At 31.2% G+C, this 21,103-nt stretch overlaps 1 protein-coding gene across 3 annotated transcripts in view; it reads right to left on the reverse strand.

The window, feature by feature from the left end:
- The window catches only part of LOC118201090 (uncharacterized), a 221,599-nt gene that overhangs the window by 123,531 nt on the left and 76,965 nt on the right, over window positions 1-21,103 (reverse strand). For all 3 annotated transcript variants that reach the window (XR_015042854.1, XM_085822950.1, XM_085822947.1), the window contains exons 11-15: window positions 20,392-20,472; window positions 15,240-15,316; window positions 4,722-4,813; window positions 3,829-3,956; window positions 1,332-1,403 (exon numbers count right to left, since the gene is read on the reverse strand). Coding sequence is in view for 2 of the 3 variants with exons in the window: in XM_085822950.1 (XP_085679076.1) it covers window positions 1,332-1,403; window positions 3,829-3,956; window positions 4,722-4,813; window positions 15,240-15,316; window positions 20,392-20,472 (450 nt within the window). In the remaining variant the exon portion in view is untranslated. The remainder of the gene's footprint in view (window positions 1-1,331; window positions 1,404-3,828; window positions 3,957-4,721; window positions 4,814-15,239; window positions 15,317-20,391; window positions 20,473-21,103) is intronic.

Below are 21,103 nucleotides of genomic sequence, written 5' to 3' on the forward strand. Positions count from 1 at the left end.
TTAAATTAAATTTATTTAAATTCAATTTATTCTTATGAAACAATGTTTCATTAAATGTGTTTTGTCAGAACATGAATTGTGATTGCCAAAAAAAGAACCCACATACATATATGTATACAGTCAAAAGTCGTTAATTCGGACACCCATAATCCAGAATGATCTATAATCCGGATCTTAAAGGTACAAACTTTCTGTGCATGCGTCGTGCTGGCATTTACACATGCGTCAATGCGATGTCAACGCGACATTAAGACCTTTACGGCTGCAAATATATGCGTGCGCATGCGCATAATACGTTTATGCATGCGCGTTTAATGTATAAAAGATGGTATAAGCTAAGCTAAAATTATCTAATTCAGTTAATGTTGCAGATTGCGTTGTTCCTTAATCTTCGAATTGGATCCGCCTTATTATATTTTGCAGACTGTTAGAGCAATTTTATAAAAGTAAGCTTGAACTTTTGATTATGTGAAATAGAATTTCCGATATATATTAACTAATGTGTAAAGGATCTACGAAGCGAAAGTATGTTTCGAAATCCGAAATCTGTTTATCAATATCACGCTGCTCTGCGGCGTGGGGGGGGGGACGCCGAGGCACGCAATGAATTGGAAGTTGATCTGTCAGCACTATCCTTATCTTCAGGGCAGATGTTTTTATTTTATTTGGCTTATAATTCCTTACTAAATGTAGTATTTCATCTTGATGTACTTTGTCTTTGATATGATTTAAATCAAGTTCCTCGTCATTATAATTTGCTTCCGAAAACGAAAAAATTTCTATTGACAAATTAGTCGGTATTCTCGACCATTATGTTTCATTAACCATTCTTTTAACTTTAGCTTTTTAAAAAATTGTCAAGAATATTCTTCAACCTATGAATAAGATTTCTTTGAAAGTTTCCACACTGATCGACATTTACCTCTTAAATTAACACTTTCTATGCTATATGACTTGAGCTGCATTTTCCTGCACTTGATGGCACACAAGTGTACCTGCAGCAAAGTTTTGAAGTGTTTTATTCTCATGTAAAATTCATTTTTAATCAATATGAACCTGACTGCTCTATATTTATGTATAAAAAGTATAGATTGCAGTACCTAGCCACTGTTACTGAAGTTTTCTTAGCTTATACAATCCAGTTCTTCCTGTATACAATAGTAGATCACATTTTCAAACTATTTTAATTATGTGCATACTTAAAATTTATGGACTTCTGGTGCAATATTACTTGAAACAAAACAATTTTTATATTAAATACGGAAAAAATCAAAAATAATAAAAAAGAAGAACAAATAGCAAGAAAAAACATATTATTTAATCAAAATTACTTCTTTTACAGCTTTCCATTTCCACTGGTTTGGAAATCTTCATTTTGCATTCTGATGTTTTCAGTCTTTCACCTTAAAAATAGAGACAATATATTAATAATTATCTATCATTTTATAGCCAAACTATTTTTAAACAATGAACATATATCAAAATATACTCAACCCTGTTGTCCTAACTAATATGACCACCTTTGACCAAATTTTTAGATTACAAATAAGCATTAGCATAGAATGTGATCTCCCTAAGAAAGGATTATTACAGTAGTACAGTTGTCACTATTGCCACACTCATCAGCTTCGTTTACTGTAACAGCATTTAAGCTAAAGCCTATTAGGAAAGGAAATGTTGCACATGCATGAACGTGTAGTTCACTCGTCGAAATCGCAAACCAGATACCAGTTTGTGTTTACTTCACATTGACTGGTCATTTCTTATACCAGGTTGGTATACAAATAAACATTTAGATGAAATCCTCATAATAGTTTCTGCGCAATGTATCAACGGCCGGTTGCCTAGCAACAGAAAATCATCTTATGCAAGCTGTGACAGTTATGCCATTACTTACATCGAAAATCAAACTGGTCATCAGGTTTGGTTGATGAGAAATTTTATTTATTTTTTTTTAAGTGAAAAAGAAATGTCACTATTGTAATAATTTTATTTAATATGACATTTTACCATCTATCTTGCAGCAAATTAACTGCTTAGTAATAAAAATCCCAAGATTTAGAATTAAAAAATGATCTTTTATTATTTTTCACATCATGTGCATATGCAAGGTTTGAAGAGCAGGGGAATTTTATAATGATAAAAAAAGATGGTATTTCAAATCAGCCTAATCTGCAGATAATGTAAAAGTTACCAACTAAAATTGAGTGGTTCTTTTTTTTTTGTGTGTGTGTAATTACTGCAGCATGATGGCTAGCGTCTAACAAGCGTCAGTTTTTGCCTCATTTTGTCCAACTGCTGGCAGTACATGTCAGCATTAAAGATTTGGTTACACGAGAATTACTCTCAATAGGTTATTCCTTTCATTTCCCACCACACGTTTAACAAAATCTTTTCAGAATGCAGTCAAGTCTTTGGTGTGGGTAGAGCAGGCTCTTCTATGCTACAATCAGCCTTTGGATGTTTGAAAATATGGTATAGTGCCCATTTCTCATCATCATGCCAAAATTCAATCCAAAAATGTTTCATTTCTGGTACAAATATTCAAAGAAAGACTGCTTTTCATTGTTGTTGCTTTCTACACAGCTGACGTGGAACTGATTGATCCAGCTTCGTTATGAAACTGAGTGTGTGCATTCATCTTTAAACTGCTGTTTTGAGAACAAGTCGCATTTCCACTAATTTCTCAACAGCTGCACAAGAAAGCATTCAACATGGCGTAGTTAGAATCTGCTCAGAAACCACTGATGGACATCCAGAATGTAAATGATATTAACAGCATCCGTCTCAATCAATAAATTTCCAAAACCAGTGATGACATGAGCCATCATAGACTGCATCCTCTCCATACAACTGATGAGTGTTTTGTCATGGAGCTGCAGTATTGCTTCTATGAAACATGTACAAAAAATAATGTCTGATGTGCTTCTCATATTTTGTCATTTTAAACCATTGAAAATTTTTTTCAATTTTACTTTTAAAACGTTTTTACTCTCGATTTACTTTTAAAACGTTTTGCCTTCATATGTTGTCTGCTTACACGCTAAAAATTCCAATCATTACAACGTCTTGTACAACACCATATCCACTTGTAATATGATTCTAAAATATAATCTTGTAATATGATTCTTCCGTGGAAATCGCGGGATGCGCAGCGAGAGGGATAATGCGATGTTGGAACAACTGCATGCTTTTAAAGCAATAAAATAAGCTGAAATAAGATGTTTAGATTGATAAGAAATAAAATTGCGACGGGAATCTTAGCCACCAGTGAAATCAAAAATAATAATACAATGTTAAAAGCAAGGCGAGAAACAGAATTTTTCAAACAGACATCATAGGCTATGGCTTGAAACTCACAACGAGGATTCTACTGCAATCATATAACAGTGCATGATCTGAAGTTCAATTTTATAAAAAAACACATACATAACATGATTTTGATTTACATGTGAATGCATGATCATTTATATTTACTTCCTGTATAATAATATTGTATTTTGCAGACCTCTGTTTTGTTGCTGCTTACATAATCTGATGGAAACACAAGCACAAATTATTTCTGAATAGAAATTGAATACGCAAGTATACAATTTCTTCATTCTATGTAAATATTTGATTTTTTTTTCCCTCATTAAACCCTTCACACTTATTACAACATGGATGGCCTAATAATATGAGCTTAATCCTTCCATCATCACCCACATTATAATAAAGAAGCATCACATTATTAACCAAAGTAACCTGCAAATGTAAAGTAGATAGCATTTCAACTATACACATTCAAACTGATATAAACATAAAAAATATATAACTAAAAAAACTTACTTTCAAGCATAAGTGACTGCGAAGGTAAACAAAGAAATTCTAGAATGCTTTTTATCATTTTGTTTCTATTACTTCTTCTTTTAAGAAAGAATGCTCGACAGATTGATTGAAGTTGTGAAATATTTAAGCTAGGAATAAAAATATATAAATAACTTACACATATGGATAATATATATTTCCTACTAATTAAATTAACTTTAAATTCAAAAGGTAATGAAATTTAATGCTACAGCCAATTTATCTCACCAAACAGTTAAGTAACACATACAAAAATATTGGCTATGTTCATTTACATTACAATAATTTGTTTATTATTTATTGAAAATGGTAAATCTACAAAAACTAAGGGGAAAATGGTAATTATTAAAACATGAAATTTATGCAAGAAAAATATAAATGAAAACAAAACCAATTTATTTCCACAAAAGTAAATTAAGTTGAAGTGAAAAAGAAGGTAACTTATTACCATCCTTTTTGGTTCAACCTAATTTACTTTTGTGGAACATACTGGTTCATTTAATTTTTTTTTCATTTATATTTTTTTTAATGATTATCACTTTTGCTTTGTCTTTGGAAATAGTAGATTTATTTATATAATTTAACTGAAGCTACTTTAATGCTTGATTATATTATTTTTCAATGCCCTAAAAAAATTAATATTTTAAAATTTATCTTTGATGTATCCTAGAATTATATACTAGACTTTATTGAAAACAAAACCTTTGTTTATTTAAAATTTATTTACAGTGTGATTTAATTTTATCTGTCTGTTATTTTGCATCTCTATATCCCTTCTGATTACATTATCTTAAATAGTAAACATTCATGTTAAAAAAAAAAATTAACATCACATTACTGTAAATTTGTAAATATAATTAATAGGAATAAAATACCTTTTAAGCAATGCATTTCTACTAGCAACAAAATCTTTTTGACATGGTAAGAATCCAGAAAACTGCAAGATATTCTCCCGACTTAAAAGATCCTGGAAAGCAGAGTTATTTAAATACTATAAAATTTTACTTCAATAATACAGACAGCTTATTTTAACAAAAAAATATTACGTTTTCCTGAAAACCTTTGTAACAGAAAATGACTTTCATTTATATAACACAGGGGAAAATCACCATGCACTTATTCAACAGGAATCAAATCCTTGATAAATTATACTAGGATAATGTTTTATTCCCACAAAGGCTATATATAGTTTTATTGGAAGTTAAATTTTGTTCACACAAATAGTAAAGTTTTTTTACCAAATGGTAAACATACAAATTCAGGTAAAAATTTTTGCTTATCACTTTTTCTGCTGTTTTTAATCTACAAACATTCTTACTTGATGCTCCAAGGGGTTCTATGTTTAAAATTAGGTAAAAAAGAAAGGAAGAAAAAGAAATTTAACATAGGTTTTGAATAAAACTCTATCAATTCTGAGAACAACCATTCACAGATCTCTGTTCTTCAAGTACAGAGACATGTTTGCGAAAAAAACAGAAGTATACATTTTATATATAAATGAACATAGCACTATTTATTGACTTTAAATAACAAAAAATTTGAAAAACTAAGACATTAGAATTCTGAAAGAATTGGAATGGAATTATTAACCTTTTGATGAAAGGGAATTATTAACCTTATTATGTATTCCAGTTACACACTGCAGTGGGCAAAAACGAACAAGGCTCGCCTACAAGTTTGTAAATAGTAACAATAGTAATAAACGAGTCTCACTCATGAGGCAGATTTTTTCCCAACACACACAGAGACAAAGTGAGCGCATTCTTCAAAATAATCCAATGCTTTTTAGTGATACGAATGAATTGAACTCGCAATTGGTTAATTTTACTTGGCACAGATAGCAGTAGGAGTACTAAATAATTTTCTGCATAAGAAGGGTGAAATTGGCATCTCCCCCCCCCAGGGAATTTTTATTGCTCTATTTTGATACAACACAGCTAGAATTAGCATCTAAGAGAAAGCTAAAGCACATTAAAAAAAAAAAAAAAAAAAAAAAAAAAAAAAGGTATCTGATTCTGAAGGCAAAAATCTTTTATCAGGTAATAGAAATGATTTGGATTCAGATACTTCTTTTGAAGTTTGGAAGCTGATTTAAGTGGACAAGAAGGAACTGGCAGTGCAAAATGCCATATTATATACCATTCCATGTTTCAAAGCCTACCACACACAAAACTGTTTTTAGGTGTGTGTGTGTATATATAATCTTTAAATTTTTTATTAATATGATATTATAAAACTTACGGATTTGTAAATTAATTACCTAACATGTATTATTATGTTTTAAAAACTTAGTACTAAAACTTTCTTATACTGACAGATTAATAACATGTGAAAATATAATGGCATGCTAACATTACATTCATTTGATGTCATTAATTTCAATTTAATTCTCCTAATAATTTAAAAATTCCAATATCTTATTTTTCCCAATTTCATTATTTTATTTTCATCAAAAGATGGAACGACCTTCGTTTTTGCTTTGTTTCTTCTATTACTTTTTTAATAAAATATTCATCCTCTTCCCATTTCTGGGAAGGGGGGAGGAGTTTTTTTTTTTTTTTTTTTTACTATGAATTTGTTTCTGATAACCTTTGGAGTCAATAAGGGTTCACACGCATTTCTGCACATGGAAATTGAGTACTTTTTATGACCATCAATGAAAAAAATTATGGTTCTATAAGCAAATATGAACTGAATAAACTAAAGCAATTATCTACACCTAAATTTCACTATTTTAATATCACTTTTGTAATTTGTAACAATAAAATAAGATCTGCAAGTAGGATGCATTATTATTAAACTTAATATTTAAAATAATTATAAAACAAATTCAAGAATATAATAAACTTCCTAATTTTTTAAGTAATAAGTATTAAATTATAAAATTTCTAGAAAAATTTATATATTTTACACTTATAACACCCCCATATATTTTAAAGAAGATTTCTTTTAAATTTCATTTTATCATGTATTTGCTCAGTCCAAATGTTTATGCAGATTTTATGTCTAGCATAAGTTAAATCAAGAAGTAAAATGGTAATCATCATGACTCATAACAGAAGCTTGACTGGTGCCTCCAGGTGCTTACATAGACACAGACAGCCACTGTTCAGAAAAGACAGGAGCGTCTGACGTTGATATGTTGAAACTTAGTTGCACTCTGTTTAATCCAGCTAGTGTAATAGCTTCATGCAGATTTGCTGGAGTTGTAACTCAGTTAATATGCAGTATTTAATATGAAGAGCCAATAGGCTGCTGAAGCACCATACTCATATAATTATACATTAAAAGTTATGAAACATGTATATTTTTTAGCAACAACAAACAAAATACTTAATGGGTCTTTTCTATTTGAAAATTTTCTAAACGTTTTAGCTAATTTATATTAATTTCCTTTTCTTTAGGTTTTTTTCTACATTTATTTGTTTCAATAAATAAGTCAATGTTCCCACTACTCTCTGCTTCATATCTTAATTTGTCAATGTTTTCTCTAAAGCCTCTGAAGAATAACTCTCTCTCTTTTATAAAATCAATTCTTCTTCAATTAGTTTTCTTTTAATTTTATATTTTTTTAATTAAAAATCTTCTGTTATTATACAGAACTGCTTGTACTTAGAAAGTATACAAAACACTTTCAATATTATTTCTTTAATAATATGAATACTGAGAATAATTATGAAATGATAGACGGTCAAGGCCACTGCCAGAACCAATGTGGCAGAAGTTTTAAAATTTAGTGAAGCACCGAGCAACAAAATCTAGGTATGGCAAAAATTTTAGAATTTAGGACACGCACTGAGACACACAAGATATTTTTTTTAATAAATTGTCGGTTTTCAGTATCTCTACTTGCTTAAATGTTTGTGACTAGTAGAAAGATAAGAAAATAAACATGTTAAGAGAAAAACTTCAAGGATGAAAAGGAGCAGAGTCAAATAATTTTGTTTTCACTATTCTTCCAAAAATACTTAAAAAGCTATAAAATTCATCACAAATTTCCTATGAAACACATCCATTACATGTTAATAACATGAAGACATTTTTCATTTCTTAACATTTTTCTGGAATCTTGCCTTGAAATCCTTCTGAACCTTCCGAGATGCTAGGTCTAAAATCCCTACTAACTTTGTAAAAGCAAAAAGTTAGATGACTTTTGAGGGAGGCGAGGAAATTCAGAAAAGTTAAGCGCAAAGTGAATTCTCAAGAGAAATCTGATACACATTTCAATGTTCTGACACAATTAGATGGGAAAAAACTCTTTATCATGAAAAAATATAAAAGACAAATTAAATTAATTTTAAAATGATTACAGAAGCTTTTTTGTTTTATTCTCAAAAGTGTTCTGGAAACTATGCTTTATATTCATAGCATTTATTATTTTATTCATTTTTCAATATCAAAATATCTTTAAATCACTAAAATGGAAAATACCTCACTTTAAAACAAAACAGGAGAAGAAAAATATGTTTTATTTTCATGCGATTTCTTAAACATAATTTTAACACATTATCATTATTTTTATGATATTTATCAATGTTATTAAATTTGTAAAAAAAAAGTTTCAAAAATTTGCAAATCTCTATAAAAAATTATAATTAGAAAAAAAAATAGTTTTGTATACAAACGGATTCTGAAGTCGCCAAGTTTAACATACAAGAACCCATGTTTGAAAAAAGGGAAAAGCTTTTTGATATAATATTTTATGAACTCTTCATTCCCAAAAAAGAAATAATTTCAAAATGCTTATGTTTCAATCGAAGCAGCGCCTCATGTCTAAAACTCAAATATCCAATATATTTAATAGTACTAAAGAATTCTTACCAAAAAATATTCCTGCAAATATTAATTCACACTAAAAATGACAGTCATATAAAAAACAAAAATTTCAATAAGAAAATTATGGACTTTTTGCTGATTTTGGCTGAAATTAAGGACCATACAAATCCCATCAATAGTTTTATTCAAAATCTTTGCCAGAGTAACCCTGCTTTTTTTTTGCCTAATTTCAAATTTTATAATGGTATGTTTCTCTTCTGATTTGCTCCCATCATGTTAGAGATGTCTCAAAGCATAATTTAAATGCGAGTCCAGAAGTTTAAATGGTTTATAGACTTGAGGAAAATCAACATATATGAAACAACTCCAGAATACTGAATATTTCTTAAATAACTATTTCAAATATTCACAGCCATGTTTTAAGAATGGGAACAGGTGGTTGTTTTGGTAATCAAGTGTCATTTCACCGTATGCAGATTTACATGTTATTGCTTGCACAAAGTTATTCAAAAACTTAACGTTTTCAAATTTAGCAGGTTTCTAAAAATTTGAATATACAGTAGTACTTCAGTACATGTCTGCTTTGAAATACCTTGGACAGGAAAATGTTTACTTGGTAAATGACATTTGTTTGGAATACGACTCGAATTTAGTAAGTCACAACTGCACTTGTTTACTCCTTCAAGAAAATGCTGCCCATGAGTGTCAGTGTACCCGTTATTAATTTTCAGTAAACAACCTGCTATATAACTCTGCGATTTTGAATTTTTCACATAATTGTTTTTAAACTTCATTAACAATGAATTTTAAGAAAGTTAATGAGAACAGTCAAGCAATGAAGAAAATTGTCAGAATTACCATACTGGTGAAAAACGGGATTGTTGACAAGCATGAAGATGGTACTGTCTGTCTACGGTAAGAACACCTCCCGCCACGGTGTCTGGCGCGTGGCGGTCGCTATAGCAACAGGGCTAGTATATTTCAAATAGGGACGAACCAAGGGTTGCTTTATTGTTATTTTGTTTTTGGCAACTGTTGGCTGAACGGAAAAGAGTTTATCATTCGTCTTCTTGGTTTCATTCCAGCTGCATGCATCTTTTCTTAAGCCTTATATTATTACTATTAGCTATTTTTATTCTCGTTGTTATATCTTTTGTACTGGTATTTGTTCAAATTTGCTTCTATTTAGCTTGATTTTCATAGTGCTTTGTTAATCGCCAATTTTTTAAAATGCCCTTCTAGTTTAAGAAAGGTCAACCTTTAAAGTCTCATGCACGTCAAATCATGTACAATGTCGCAGAATTTTGCACTTCTGAAGCTTCGGCGAACTCTTTAGTAGTTCCTCTTCCTCAAGTTTTGAAGAGAACATCGCAAGCTACTGGAGTATCAGAGTATACAATTAAAAAAATTAAGCGCGAAGTATCAACAATGGGGGAAGATCAACTTCTAAATACGCTTGGAAAGAAACGTAAAAGCCCTGCTAATCATAAGTGCGAAATTGACGATTTTGACAAATGCGTTATACGGCAGACTATACAAGACTTTTACATCAAAGAAAAGAAAGTGCCATCTGTGCGGAAATTGCCTGTCTTGAGGCAAAAAATAGACTTCCCGTGGCAAAAAGACTCGTGCAAAGTTTTGCGTTCGATGAATTTTCGCTGGAAGAAATGTGTTAACAAAAGAAAAATTCTTATCGAAAGACCTCACATTGTATTTTGGAGGAACAATTATTTACGCGACATGTGGAAACTCAGAGCAAGTGGACGCCACATCGTTTACATCGATGAAACATGGATTGACAGCAATTTAACTTTTAAGAAATGTTGGCAGCATGATACGGTTTTGGGCGCACAGATAAATGTCAGTTCCAAAAATAGACTGATTGTTGTCCATGCTAGCTCTTCCGCAGGATTTATTCCAGGTGCCCAACTTATGTATAAAGCATCAGCTCAAAGCAAGGATTACCATGGGCAAATGAACTATGGAAATTTTGAAAAATGGGTGTTGGAAAAGCTTCTTCCAAATTTACGACCTCAAAGTATGGTATGCATGGATAAATGCCCCGTATCACACAAAAATTGAAGATCCGACACCCACGAAATATGCTACAAAGCAAACAATGGTAAATTGGCTGATGAAGAAGATGATATGCTGCGATCCCAAAATGCGAAAAGCGGAACTGTTGAGCTTAATAGAATGCAATCGTCCTAAAAAAGTAATATATAAAATTGACAACATCATAAAGGAAAATGGGCATCATGTTGTGAGTCGCCCTCCTTACCACTGTGATCTAAACGCAATTGAATATGTTTGGTCATCAGTTAAAAGACTGATCAGGGAAAGGAATGTGACTGGAAAATTTGAAAAATTTAACACAAAAAGCTTTGGATGAAAGTCACTTCTCAAGAATGGCAGGCGCACTGCAACCACGTAGAAAAACTTGAAAATTATTATTGGGACAAGGACGAACTTTTAGAAGAGATAGTGGATGGATTAATAATTCAAACTGGCAGCAGCGATTCTGATTCTGATTCAGAAGAAACAGAATCTTGCGACAGTGACTCAGATGACTTTTCAGATGTTATACCTCTATAAAAGTCCTCCACGAAGGCATCGCTCTTCTTCATCTGATAGCTTTGTCAAGTTGTGAGGATATTTCTAGGTTCAATATTTTCTTTGCCACTATGTAAATGAAAGATTACCAAAAGTGGGCAACAATGGGCCTTCGGCAGAGGCGAAACCCCCCCTGTGGATAATAAAGAACACTGAATGGTTGCTTCATTTCTCATTACTGTGTTCTTGGGGACCCACAAGCCATGGTATAATTTGCTTAAAAAATAATTTTTAATCTTTAATTGAAATTAAATAAGTTTTGTTTTATTATGAAAATATTAATACAAAATTATATTAATGCAACAATGCTCACTGCAGTTATAAAAGCCAAATTTTGTATAATTATATAAATTTTGTATAATTTTAAATATAAAATAGGTAACTGAATAATTTAAGAGACCTTAATTTTGTTCTGATTTTAACATTTTATTATGTTACAAGCTATTACAGTGTCTATAAAAAGCAGCATGATGCATAAATGGGCGCTGGTAATTAAGAGGCCCAGCAGAGGCCAATCGGTAAAGTCACTAAACACTTGTAGTTCGGTCCGCGGTTTGAATCCCGTGAACGGACTGGCTGCATGGGTGTTTTCCCCATGTGTAACGTGTATACGAGGCAGTTTTCCTTAGCAAGCCCTCCACGAAGGCATCCCTCCTCTTAGGCATTTAACCCTGGAGGCTTTCCGTAATTATATAAACCAACCCAAACCACTGGTAATTAAGTAAAAAGCAGTTTTGATTTTAATTTACCTTCGCTTCCTTTCGTCATTAAATTGACCAGCTTTTGGTTTAGTTTGAAGGTATGGGAAAAGAAATGTTCCCAAAAAGTATTTTATTGAGAGCATTTTTCTTCAAAAATAAGCACGGATTTTTAAATGCATTTCCCTACAAGTTATTTTGATATATTTTTACTCATTGTACATCTAGAAGAATGGCAAATTCAGTGACTTGTATCTCACACGGCAAAATCAAAGACCGTTTTTTAACTGCAAAAACTTTATTTACGCCATCAATTTTCATTTTCGGAAATTGAATGTCGGGGTCGACGCAAAGGGTCAACGAGCATTTTACTTGAAACTAAAACAAAATGTGAATATCGCCAAATCATCTTTAAATATGCCAAGGTGGCAAACTGGGAAGTAAATCTTCAAGACACCCCTACGAAAAATGGGCCACGGCTCGTTTCTATGGCAACAGACAGCCGCAGACAAACTGGCGAGAGCTGTTCTTACCGTAGACAGAGAGTATGTATATCCTGAACTTAGCCATCTCATACCATATGCCAAACATAATGGTATCTACGATTGTGAAAAAAGAAAGGTGCTATTAAATCACCAATGTTCTAAAGGGGGAGAAATCTATTTCCAAACAAAGATCACAGATGTTAGAACATGTTGAAAAATTCCTTTTGATCTGGATAGCAGAACATTTGTATACAGTCTCATGTGCAGTGTTTCATTTAAGTACAGTATATATTTCATCTACTACATATGTATTTTAGTATTAAACAGTGTTACAATAATATTACGATACTTTTATAACAGACTATTTCTTATTGGAAAAGCTTATTTGTTATACATCCAAAAACCTGGAATGGATTAATAACATACATCAAGATAATCTTGTATTAAGAGTCCTCCTCTATTTGAAAAATAAAGCATCTTAGAAAGGAATAAGTAGAAGAAGCTAGCTTAGTTTTCATGTTTAGTAACATTTTGTCCACTTCAGTAATATTTCAATTTGGACTATTAATATTATAATTTTGTTGCATTTCTCTAATGATGTAGCACAGATATCCCACACATAGAGTACAATTTGACATAACAAGCTATTTTCCGGATTGCTCATGTTTCCTCCAGGATTACTAAGTTGTATATCATTTGCACTCAGCTAGTTATGTAAGCACCCAAAAATCTATTATGGTTAGCAACTTCATTTAATTTATACATCTAATTGTGTAACTTTTTAATTTTTAAATATAATTTTATATTTAAAATTCTGAGTTTATAAATCCCATTTATTATTATTATTATTTATCATACACTGCTGGCTATTTATCCCAGGTGCTACAGCAGCTAAGAGAAGCATATTTATGTTACAAATACAGTACAATGGAAAGGTGAGATAATTAAAATTCAGGTAATTTTGAGATACAGAGCATGCAGAAATCAGTATTTTGGGCATCCAGTTTTGACAACAATAGCAGTTGGGCACGAAAAACAGATGTGGATGGTAATAATGAATACTGCAGTCCATGCAATTTCAGTTCTATGCCAGAGCTCATCTGTTATACTGGCTGGATAGTTGTCCACTAATATTTTCATTCATTGAAAAATCAGCGGAGGCAGGAATCTAACATTCAGTGTATAGGACAATACAAAAATATGCATTCTTGCACTGTTCAGCTGAAAGGTGAAGCACTTAAGTTCCTAGATACAGCCCAGACACAGTCATTAAAATCTCAATAACATAAGAGCAGCTGCACAAAGTACTGGATATGCAGACAAGAAGTGAACACGATGTGTACCTAATGGCACTCCTTGCCATCAGTCCAGATGCTGGCTAATATAAAGAGAAAGAGTGCAAGCTTTCCCAATGCCTCACATTCATTTCCATCAATGCCACTAACACAGAAATGTAGAGGAAAAGGGGGATTCTTTTGAAAAAATTACATCACACTATTGATGTATCCATATGCTATGTTGAACACACCCTTGTAATCAGTTATTTATGAGCTCTAGTGTCAATGGAAACCAAAGCAATGGTTACCTTGTAGACTATTCATTAGTGTTGTAGATATCATCATACTGTACATGCAGTTACTTGATGTTACACAATATACTCAACTTCCTGACCCAGTATTTGTGACATGGCTGTATGCTTCTAAATAGCAATGCAGACAAGATGTCTGTTGTCTCTGTTATTATTGAGTGTAAGTTGTTGGAATCCTGCTTACCACTGCATGTGGTGTCCCGTAAGACCATTATTCAAATTTTCACAACCCTAAGGCCCATATCACACGGCGTTTGTTTCACACGAACAACTGTTTCGGACAATTTTTCTGCCTGGTTTATTATCGAAAGAAAGATGCACGACTTTTTCCCTCCTTTCCAAAAAAATTGCAGGTTGTTCGTTTTCAACCAATCAGCTATCAGCTTCGATTGCTATCAGCTTGTTTGTAGTGGGGAACCAGTTTCCCCTGCGTTAACCCCAAAGCGATCTGTTTTGATTGGCTGTTGTGACAAAGCAGAAAAATTGTTCCAAACAGTTGTTCTTCCGAAACAAACCGACGTGTGATAGCCCCTTAACAGATCTTGACTAATGCAAGCAGTATTTGCATGGTATGATAATTCACAGGCCTAGTAGGCTAAGATTCTCCCATGACTGAATTCTAAAACACACTGGTATGAAGTAGTTCTTATAAGAGATACACATTAAAATGAGAAAGGGGGAAAAAAAGAGAGAGTATGTCGAAACAAGATTTTGGAATAGAAAAGTGGCATTTTCATCTGCCTTTATCATGCTTCTTTTCAAGATATCATATTACTTAGGCCTGCACTGTTCATATATCATTAATTACTAATCAGTTGCATATATCAGCATGTTCTAACTTTAATGCAGATTTCAAGTTTTGTTGTTTGCTTTTCCCATAGGTGTAGCATTTTTAATGGCCAGCAATGCCATTATTTTATATATCAAAGGATTTCAAACATAATGTAGCTTCCAAGTATTTGGGAATTCTTGATATCAGCAGCATAAAACAAACTAAGAAACCAACCAAACTGTTTCCCATAAGCTAATAACAGTTTACAGAAATTGAGATAAGTTGCTAATCCCTGCAACAAAGTTATTAGCAGCTTTGTTAGGTTTAGCAGGGGAAAAAAAGCAGTCCTGAAATGTTATAGATGCAATATGTACATAAAAAATTTGGGATAAATATTGAAATCTAACATAAAAAAGCTTGATTGTATTATGTAAGACAAATACCTATTTTTTTATACTTACGCTTTCTGATCTTCCATATAGCACATTGTGCATTAGACTGACAGTGTGTTCTCGAAGCCTAGAAACTCTTTTGGCAACTAAAAAAACATTTATTACAGGTATTAGAATCATCAAATCAAAAATACATTACATAGCATAATATTCCTACAATATATGTTACTAGCCAATAAAATCCTCAAATTCTAAAACAGTAGGAAAATTTAATTTGAAACAATTCAGGTAACTTAGGTAAATATAGTAACATTTACAAGGGCCATTTGCTATGGACAAGATGCTTTTGTGGGAATAAAAACACTCATGCAGCTAATCTGTTCCTTTTTTCTAGAACTGGATTTTTTTAACAGAGAGTGTCTTGTGTTTCATAGATTTATTCAATCGACTCCCAAGTCAGAGTTTCATTCAACTAAAAATAACATTACTGTAAAATAGAAAATTTTAAATTTCTGATTTGCCAACATATTTCAAAATATTATTGAATAACTTTTTAAGATAATCTAATTTAAAAAAAAAAAAAAAAATCTATTTTAGATTTTTTTAGATTCTATTTTAGATATTTTAGAAATTTTGGCGATGATACCTCACTTCTGGTTACCATGATAGTTTTAACCGTGTTTTAGCTTCCTTTATTTAAATGAAAATGGATTGATGTGTATACAGACAAATTTAAGGCAATGTGTAATGGCTAATTTGTACAATTCTAGGATTTTTTTTAAGTGAAAATAGATTGATGTGTACATGGACACACAGTTTGTGCAATTATTTGACTTCTTATTTTGGTTTTGCGTAGCGGCCATCTTGAAAATGTGCCTTCCTGGCGTCAATCTTGGAGTCAAAAACGAATCGCCAAAAAACAAGGGGCACCCAATTGTAAACTTTTACCGACTTAATTAACATGAATTGCCTTAGGACATAAAATTGAGCAATGTGGTAAAAATTCTATGCGATTTTATGTACATAGAACCTATTAGAAAAGTACCTATTATTCTATTTTCGCTTTTCACAAAAAAATTTTGCCAAAATTAAGAAATTCTTAATTTGCTTCATATATCAGAATGATCATTTCAATGTTCACATAAGTTTTACTTTTATGGATGTCTTTATCAAAGAACTCATTAATTATCACATAAAATCCAAAAAAGACGCATTTAGGATATTTGTTTTGTGTTATTATTCATGCTCCTTAGATAAAAACGGTACTTCTGTTTTGCCAGTGTGAATGGCCTTAGGGCATAAAATTGAGTTTTCTTATAAAAACTCTATGTAAATTTATGCCAGTATTGAAAGAAATAATCATTATGATAAAAAATAGCTGCGATTTTTTTGAAAATGAGGCGTAAAAGGTTACCAGAGAGGATATTTAGTTTGGGATTAGTTGTACCACTACTGGCGACTTTATCGCCTGTGCCGGCAAAACGAAAGGTCTATGTACAAGCTACTCTGTTGACGAACACATTTTTACTCATTAAGTTGAAGAATTAACATTAAAATGAAGAAGCTGAAGTATACTGTTGGGAACAAACATCCAGTATTTAATACCTGATGATTATGAACTCAATAATATATTTTCAGAACATGAAAATTGAATCTAGTTAAGGAAATCTTGAAAAACTTCAATTTCTAAGGACGAGGGAAAGATGAGAAAAGAAATGAAGTATTCAGGAACAAATTTCATTTGTGACTTAACCTGCCCCCCCCCAGTCAGAGACAGATCTATAAATAATCTTTTGTTCAGCAGATTTTAAATGTAACACGAGACTGCTAAAACCATCTTCACTAAAAGAATTTGCTCACAGACATGACAAAGAAATGTTAAATATTCATATAAAATGTTACTTCATTCTCTGCAAACAGTTAACTGTTCTAATCAGCGTTCTGAGCAACTAAACAAATTTCAAAATAAAACAGGAAAACTAAACAAGAATGAAATTTTAGAGCTCTTGGATTTACATTCATAATGGCATCTCTGTTCTGAATGTTGTTAGAATAAAAAAAGATTTAATCAGAAATAAAACAATTGTAAATATTATTTCATGAGAGATATACACTTCAAAAATTACTTTATTTTAGCAAAAAAGTTTCTGAATGCTCCAAAAACATTTAACAGGGATGAACTGATTTTCTACTTGAAGTAAATATCATCAAAACAACCAATTTCAGGTAATAAATGAATCAGTTTTGCTTTAATGCTGATTCTGGGTAAAAATACAATGTAAACCCATATTCTGATAAAGCATGATATACGATGAACTACCCTTGAAGAATGAGTTGTCAAGTTTCTTACAGCAACAATAAAAAAGCTAAATATAGTTCTATGTTTTGATTGCTTTATAAGAGCATGAATGTGCTTATAAAGCAATCAAAATAATAATCATTATTAACTTTGCTGCAACAGGTACTTGTACAGCTAAACCTAGAAATGTACCTATCATGTAGGACAAACTAAAATCTTTAGCCTAACAAAAATGGGGCATAATGTGCAAAGTGGTAGAACACAAAATTTTGGTAATGAGTAGTTGCCATTAGTTTGAACTGATAAAGAACTAATGTACCAAGAAAATTAAAACAGGTCAATAAGAATCAATGAATTGGCCATAAGAAAATCAAGGGAAAATTTGTGGGGATGATCAGTATCTCTGCGATAATAGAGGTTTATCAATAACCTTATTGATAATAAAGGTTTATAAAAAGCATTTTATAATGGCCTCAGTATATAAGTATGACTGCTGAATTATGTACAACTTGGGACGGGGAGAGAGAGGAGAAAACTCCTTAACTACCACTTTTGGCAGACCTTACTAAAGAAGAACTGATTTCTGAAACATGATTGCTAAAACTGACTACTAGAGAAAAACAGATTATCAACAAAAAGCCTGAAATAAAGACAATTTTGTAGAACAGTTCATATCTTTTATTTAAATTCAAACTGACTTTGAAAAAACTGATCGGTCCCTCATCTTCAATTATATAAAGGATTTGGGATAAAGACTTAAAACATTGAAAAATGTTGCTTTATGAAAGCAAATTCGAAAAATAACATAAGCAGCAATGGGAAAAATAATTGAAGTTGTCAAGTATAAGCAGTAGTTTTAAAAGGAATTAAATTTATTCCTTTGATGTACTCCTGTGGTACAACAGTTAGTAAATCAGTTATGTGCAGTTTTGATGTTTGATTCCAAGTTCAAGCATGGTAAATTTTTTTTAAAGTTTTCCACTCCCAAGTTCCTAATGTCTCTAAACTTTGGCACAGTTTCCTCCTCTCCCAATGGCGTGACAAGTTATGTTTATATGGGTGTTTTTGAAATGAAATCCCATGTCTATTATCATAACAGTTCCCCATAAAAGAATTCCTTCTTAGGCAGATAAATCATGAATGATTTACCATAATTCGATTATTTTCACATATATGCGTTCAACCAGAAGTTTCAATTCTTTCAACTATATCAAATGAATTAACATCTTATTAACTCTCTGATTGCTCAATTTATGGACCGAAATCGCTTCAAAAATTGTGTATTTTTTATTTTGCATATTTTAAATTTATACAATATTGGAGAACTGAAAAATGCATTTTTTCTTTTTAGAAAGTATTTTTTATATAGATTTTTATCATGAGAAACTAAGTTGCCAAAAAAATCATTTTCAGATGTTATCACAAAAAAAAATTTTTGTTTTTAATAAATTTCCTTTGAATTACAGTTAATTTCTATTTATTGCATAATATAAAAAGTAAAATGTGAAAAATTTAAGAAAATATAAAGCACCGAGGAAAAAATAAACTAGAAACGCAGTTTAGTATGATAGAGTTCAAGTTTACTGAATCATGTTCAGAGTCTTCGCTATTTGAGGAGCAGTCCAAAAATTCTGTCTTACTATCTCTATCGCTATCAAAACTAAAATCACTTTCAGAATCTGATAAGTCATCAGGAACATACTCTCTGTCAATAGCTGAACATTTCCTAGCAGCTATTTCTGTAAGAAAAAGTGGCAAAAAGAAGTTTGAGCGGTAATACCACGTGCCTTCAAATGCCGCAATTTAGTTGACAACTAACGACATCTGTTGGCCAAAACGTACACTAAACATCTAATACTGTATATAATTTATTTCAATGGGTTAAATGGGGAGAAAACTGGATGCGTTCCTCAATAAAAAAAGAAAAACACATGCTCGCGGAAATGCGGGATGAGCATATTTTGCTACATTTGAGTTGCCTGTGGTTGCGGGATGAGCAGCCAAAGGGTTAAGCAACTAATGGTCTAAATCATCGTTATAAAAAAAATAAAAATATGTAATCTTTAAATGAATTCAGCTAGCATAATTTCATGGGTCCAGTTAGTAATCGATAACAATAAAGAACTGCCTTTATTTCTTTTAAATCTCTTACTTAATTAGTAACAGAAATATTAAAATTCAAAGAAACAAAAATATTTTATGCTTGAATGAATAGCAACAAATTAGTACACTGAAGAATATAAAAATATTTTAGATCAGGGTTTCGTTTAAATCAATTACCTTTTTTTTATTAAATTTGAAAGACTAACCAATTGTCGCCCCTTTGTTGAGTAGCAACAATTTTTTTTTAATTGTCAAGTTTTCTCATTATATTTCAAACACAAGTATTTTATGCTTTGCAGAGTAGCATCACATTGCTTTTATATTACCAAGCTTGTTAATCAAGAATTTATTAAATTTGTACAAAACATGAAATAAATAAATAAAGGTAGGCTTCATGGCGCTCATGTTCAGGCAGAGAATTACAAGCGTCCAAAATCTGGTGAGTCTACGTGCCACTGTTTCTTGCCCAATATGAGGAACTTAAACACACACAGATTCTTTAATATTTAATAATAAAGACTGCATTATCATATCAAAAATATTAAAATAGCTTATATAAGTAATATGTGAACATAAAATTTAAATAACCCACTTAATTTCAATACTTACCCATAATTACAGCTAATATTATTATTAATACTAAAGATGTTCAACTACATTTAAGCATTATTCTGCAATAAAATATCTACAGTCTGATAAGTTAAAGCAAATAACTTAAAAAAATTAAATGTGTTACAAGATACTGATATTTACACAATTCAGCAACATACATAACAATTGCATGATACATTGTAACAAAAAAAGTAACCTAATAATTACCTCCAGGAAGAGATTTCAACTTAGGTCCGGGGCCATTTAAAATATAAGCAGGTTTGAAATATTGTGCATCAACATTAAAAGCTATACAGAACAAAAAATATTACCCAGTTAAACTCTTCATGTTAATACATATAAAAGACAATTATAATAATTAAGAATAACAGAACATACAAATTATACAGAATTAAAATTAAAAAAAAAAAAAAAAATCTGTAGCAGAATGCCCGAGACAAATTAGAAATGTGAAATTAACAAGCTTATTACAAAATTTTAAATCAATACAATTTTACTTGCAAAAATATTTTACTCTTTGCATATTTTACTCATTCGCTCTTTGCAAATATTTTACTCTTTGCAAAAATATTTTACTCTTTCCTTTGTAGTAACAAAACAGATGAATAATCCTTTTTACTTCATTCACATTCTAACGATGACTCTTGACATTCATAACTTCCACCAAGCCAAAAGATGCAAAATTTAAGATTAGATATAATTTACACTGAATGCAGTTTTATCAGATGACTAATGAAAATATTTACATGTGGAGTAACAGTCACATTTCTAAGTTGCAAAACTAAAAGGAAGCACAATCTAAGTGAAAATATTTATATGTTGACATACACATTGTAATACACAACAATGACTAGTTTACGCCTAAGAGTCCAAAAATATTTCAATTGAGATTTAGAAATAAAATAGTTAACTAGTTAAA

The sequence above is a fragment of the Stegodyphus dumicola genome, chromosome 1 (genome assembly GCF_044657685.1).
Source record: "Stegodyphus dumicola isolate Sdum_Otavi_A_Nest chromosome 1, ASM4465768v1".
Classification (NCBI taxonomy): domain Eukaryota; kingdom Metazoa; phylum Arthropoda; class Arachnida; order Araneae; family Eresidae; genus Stegodyphus; species Stegodyphus dumicola.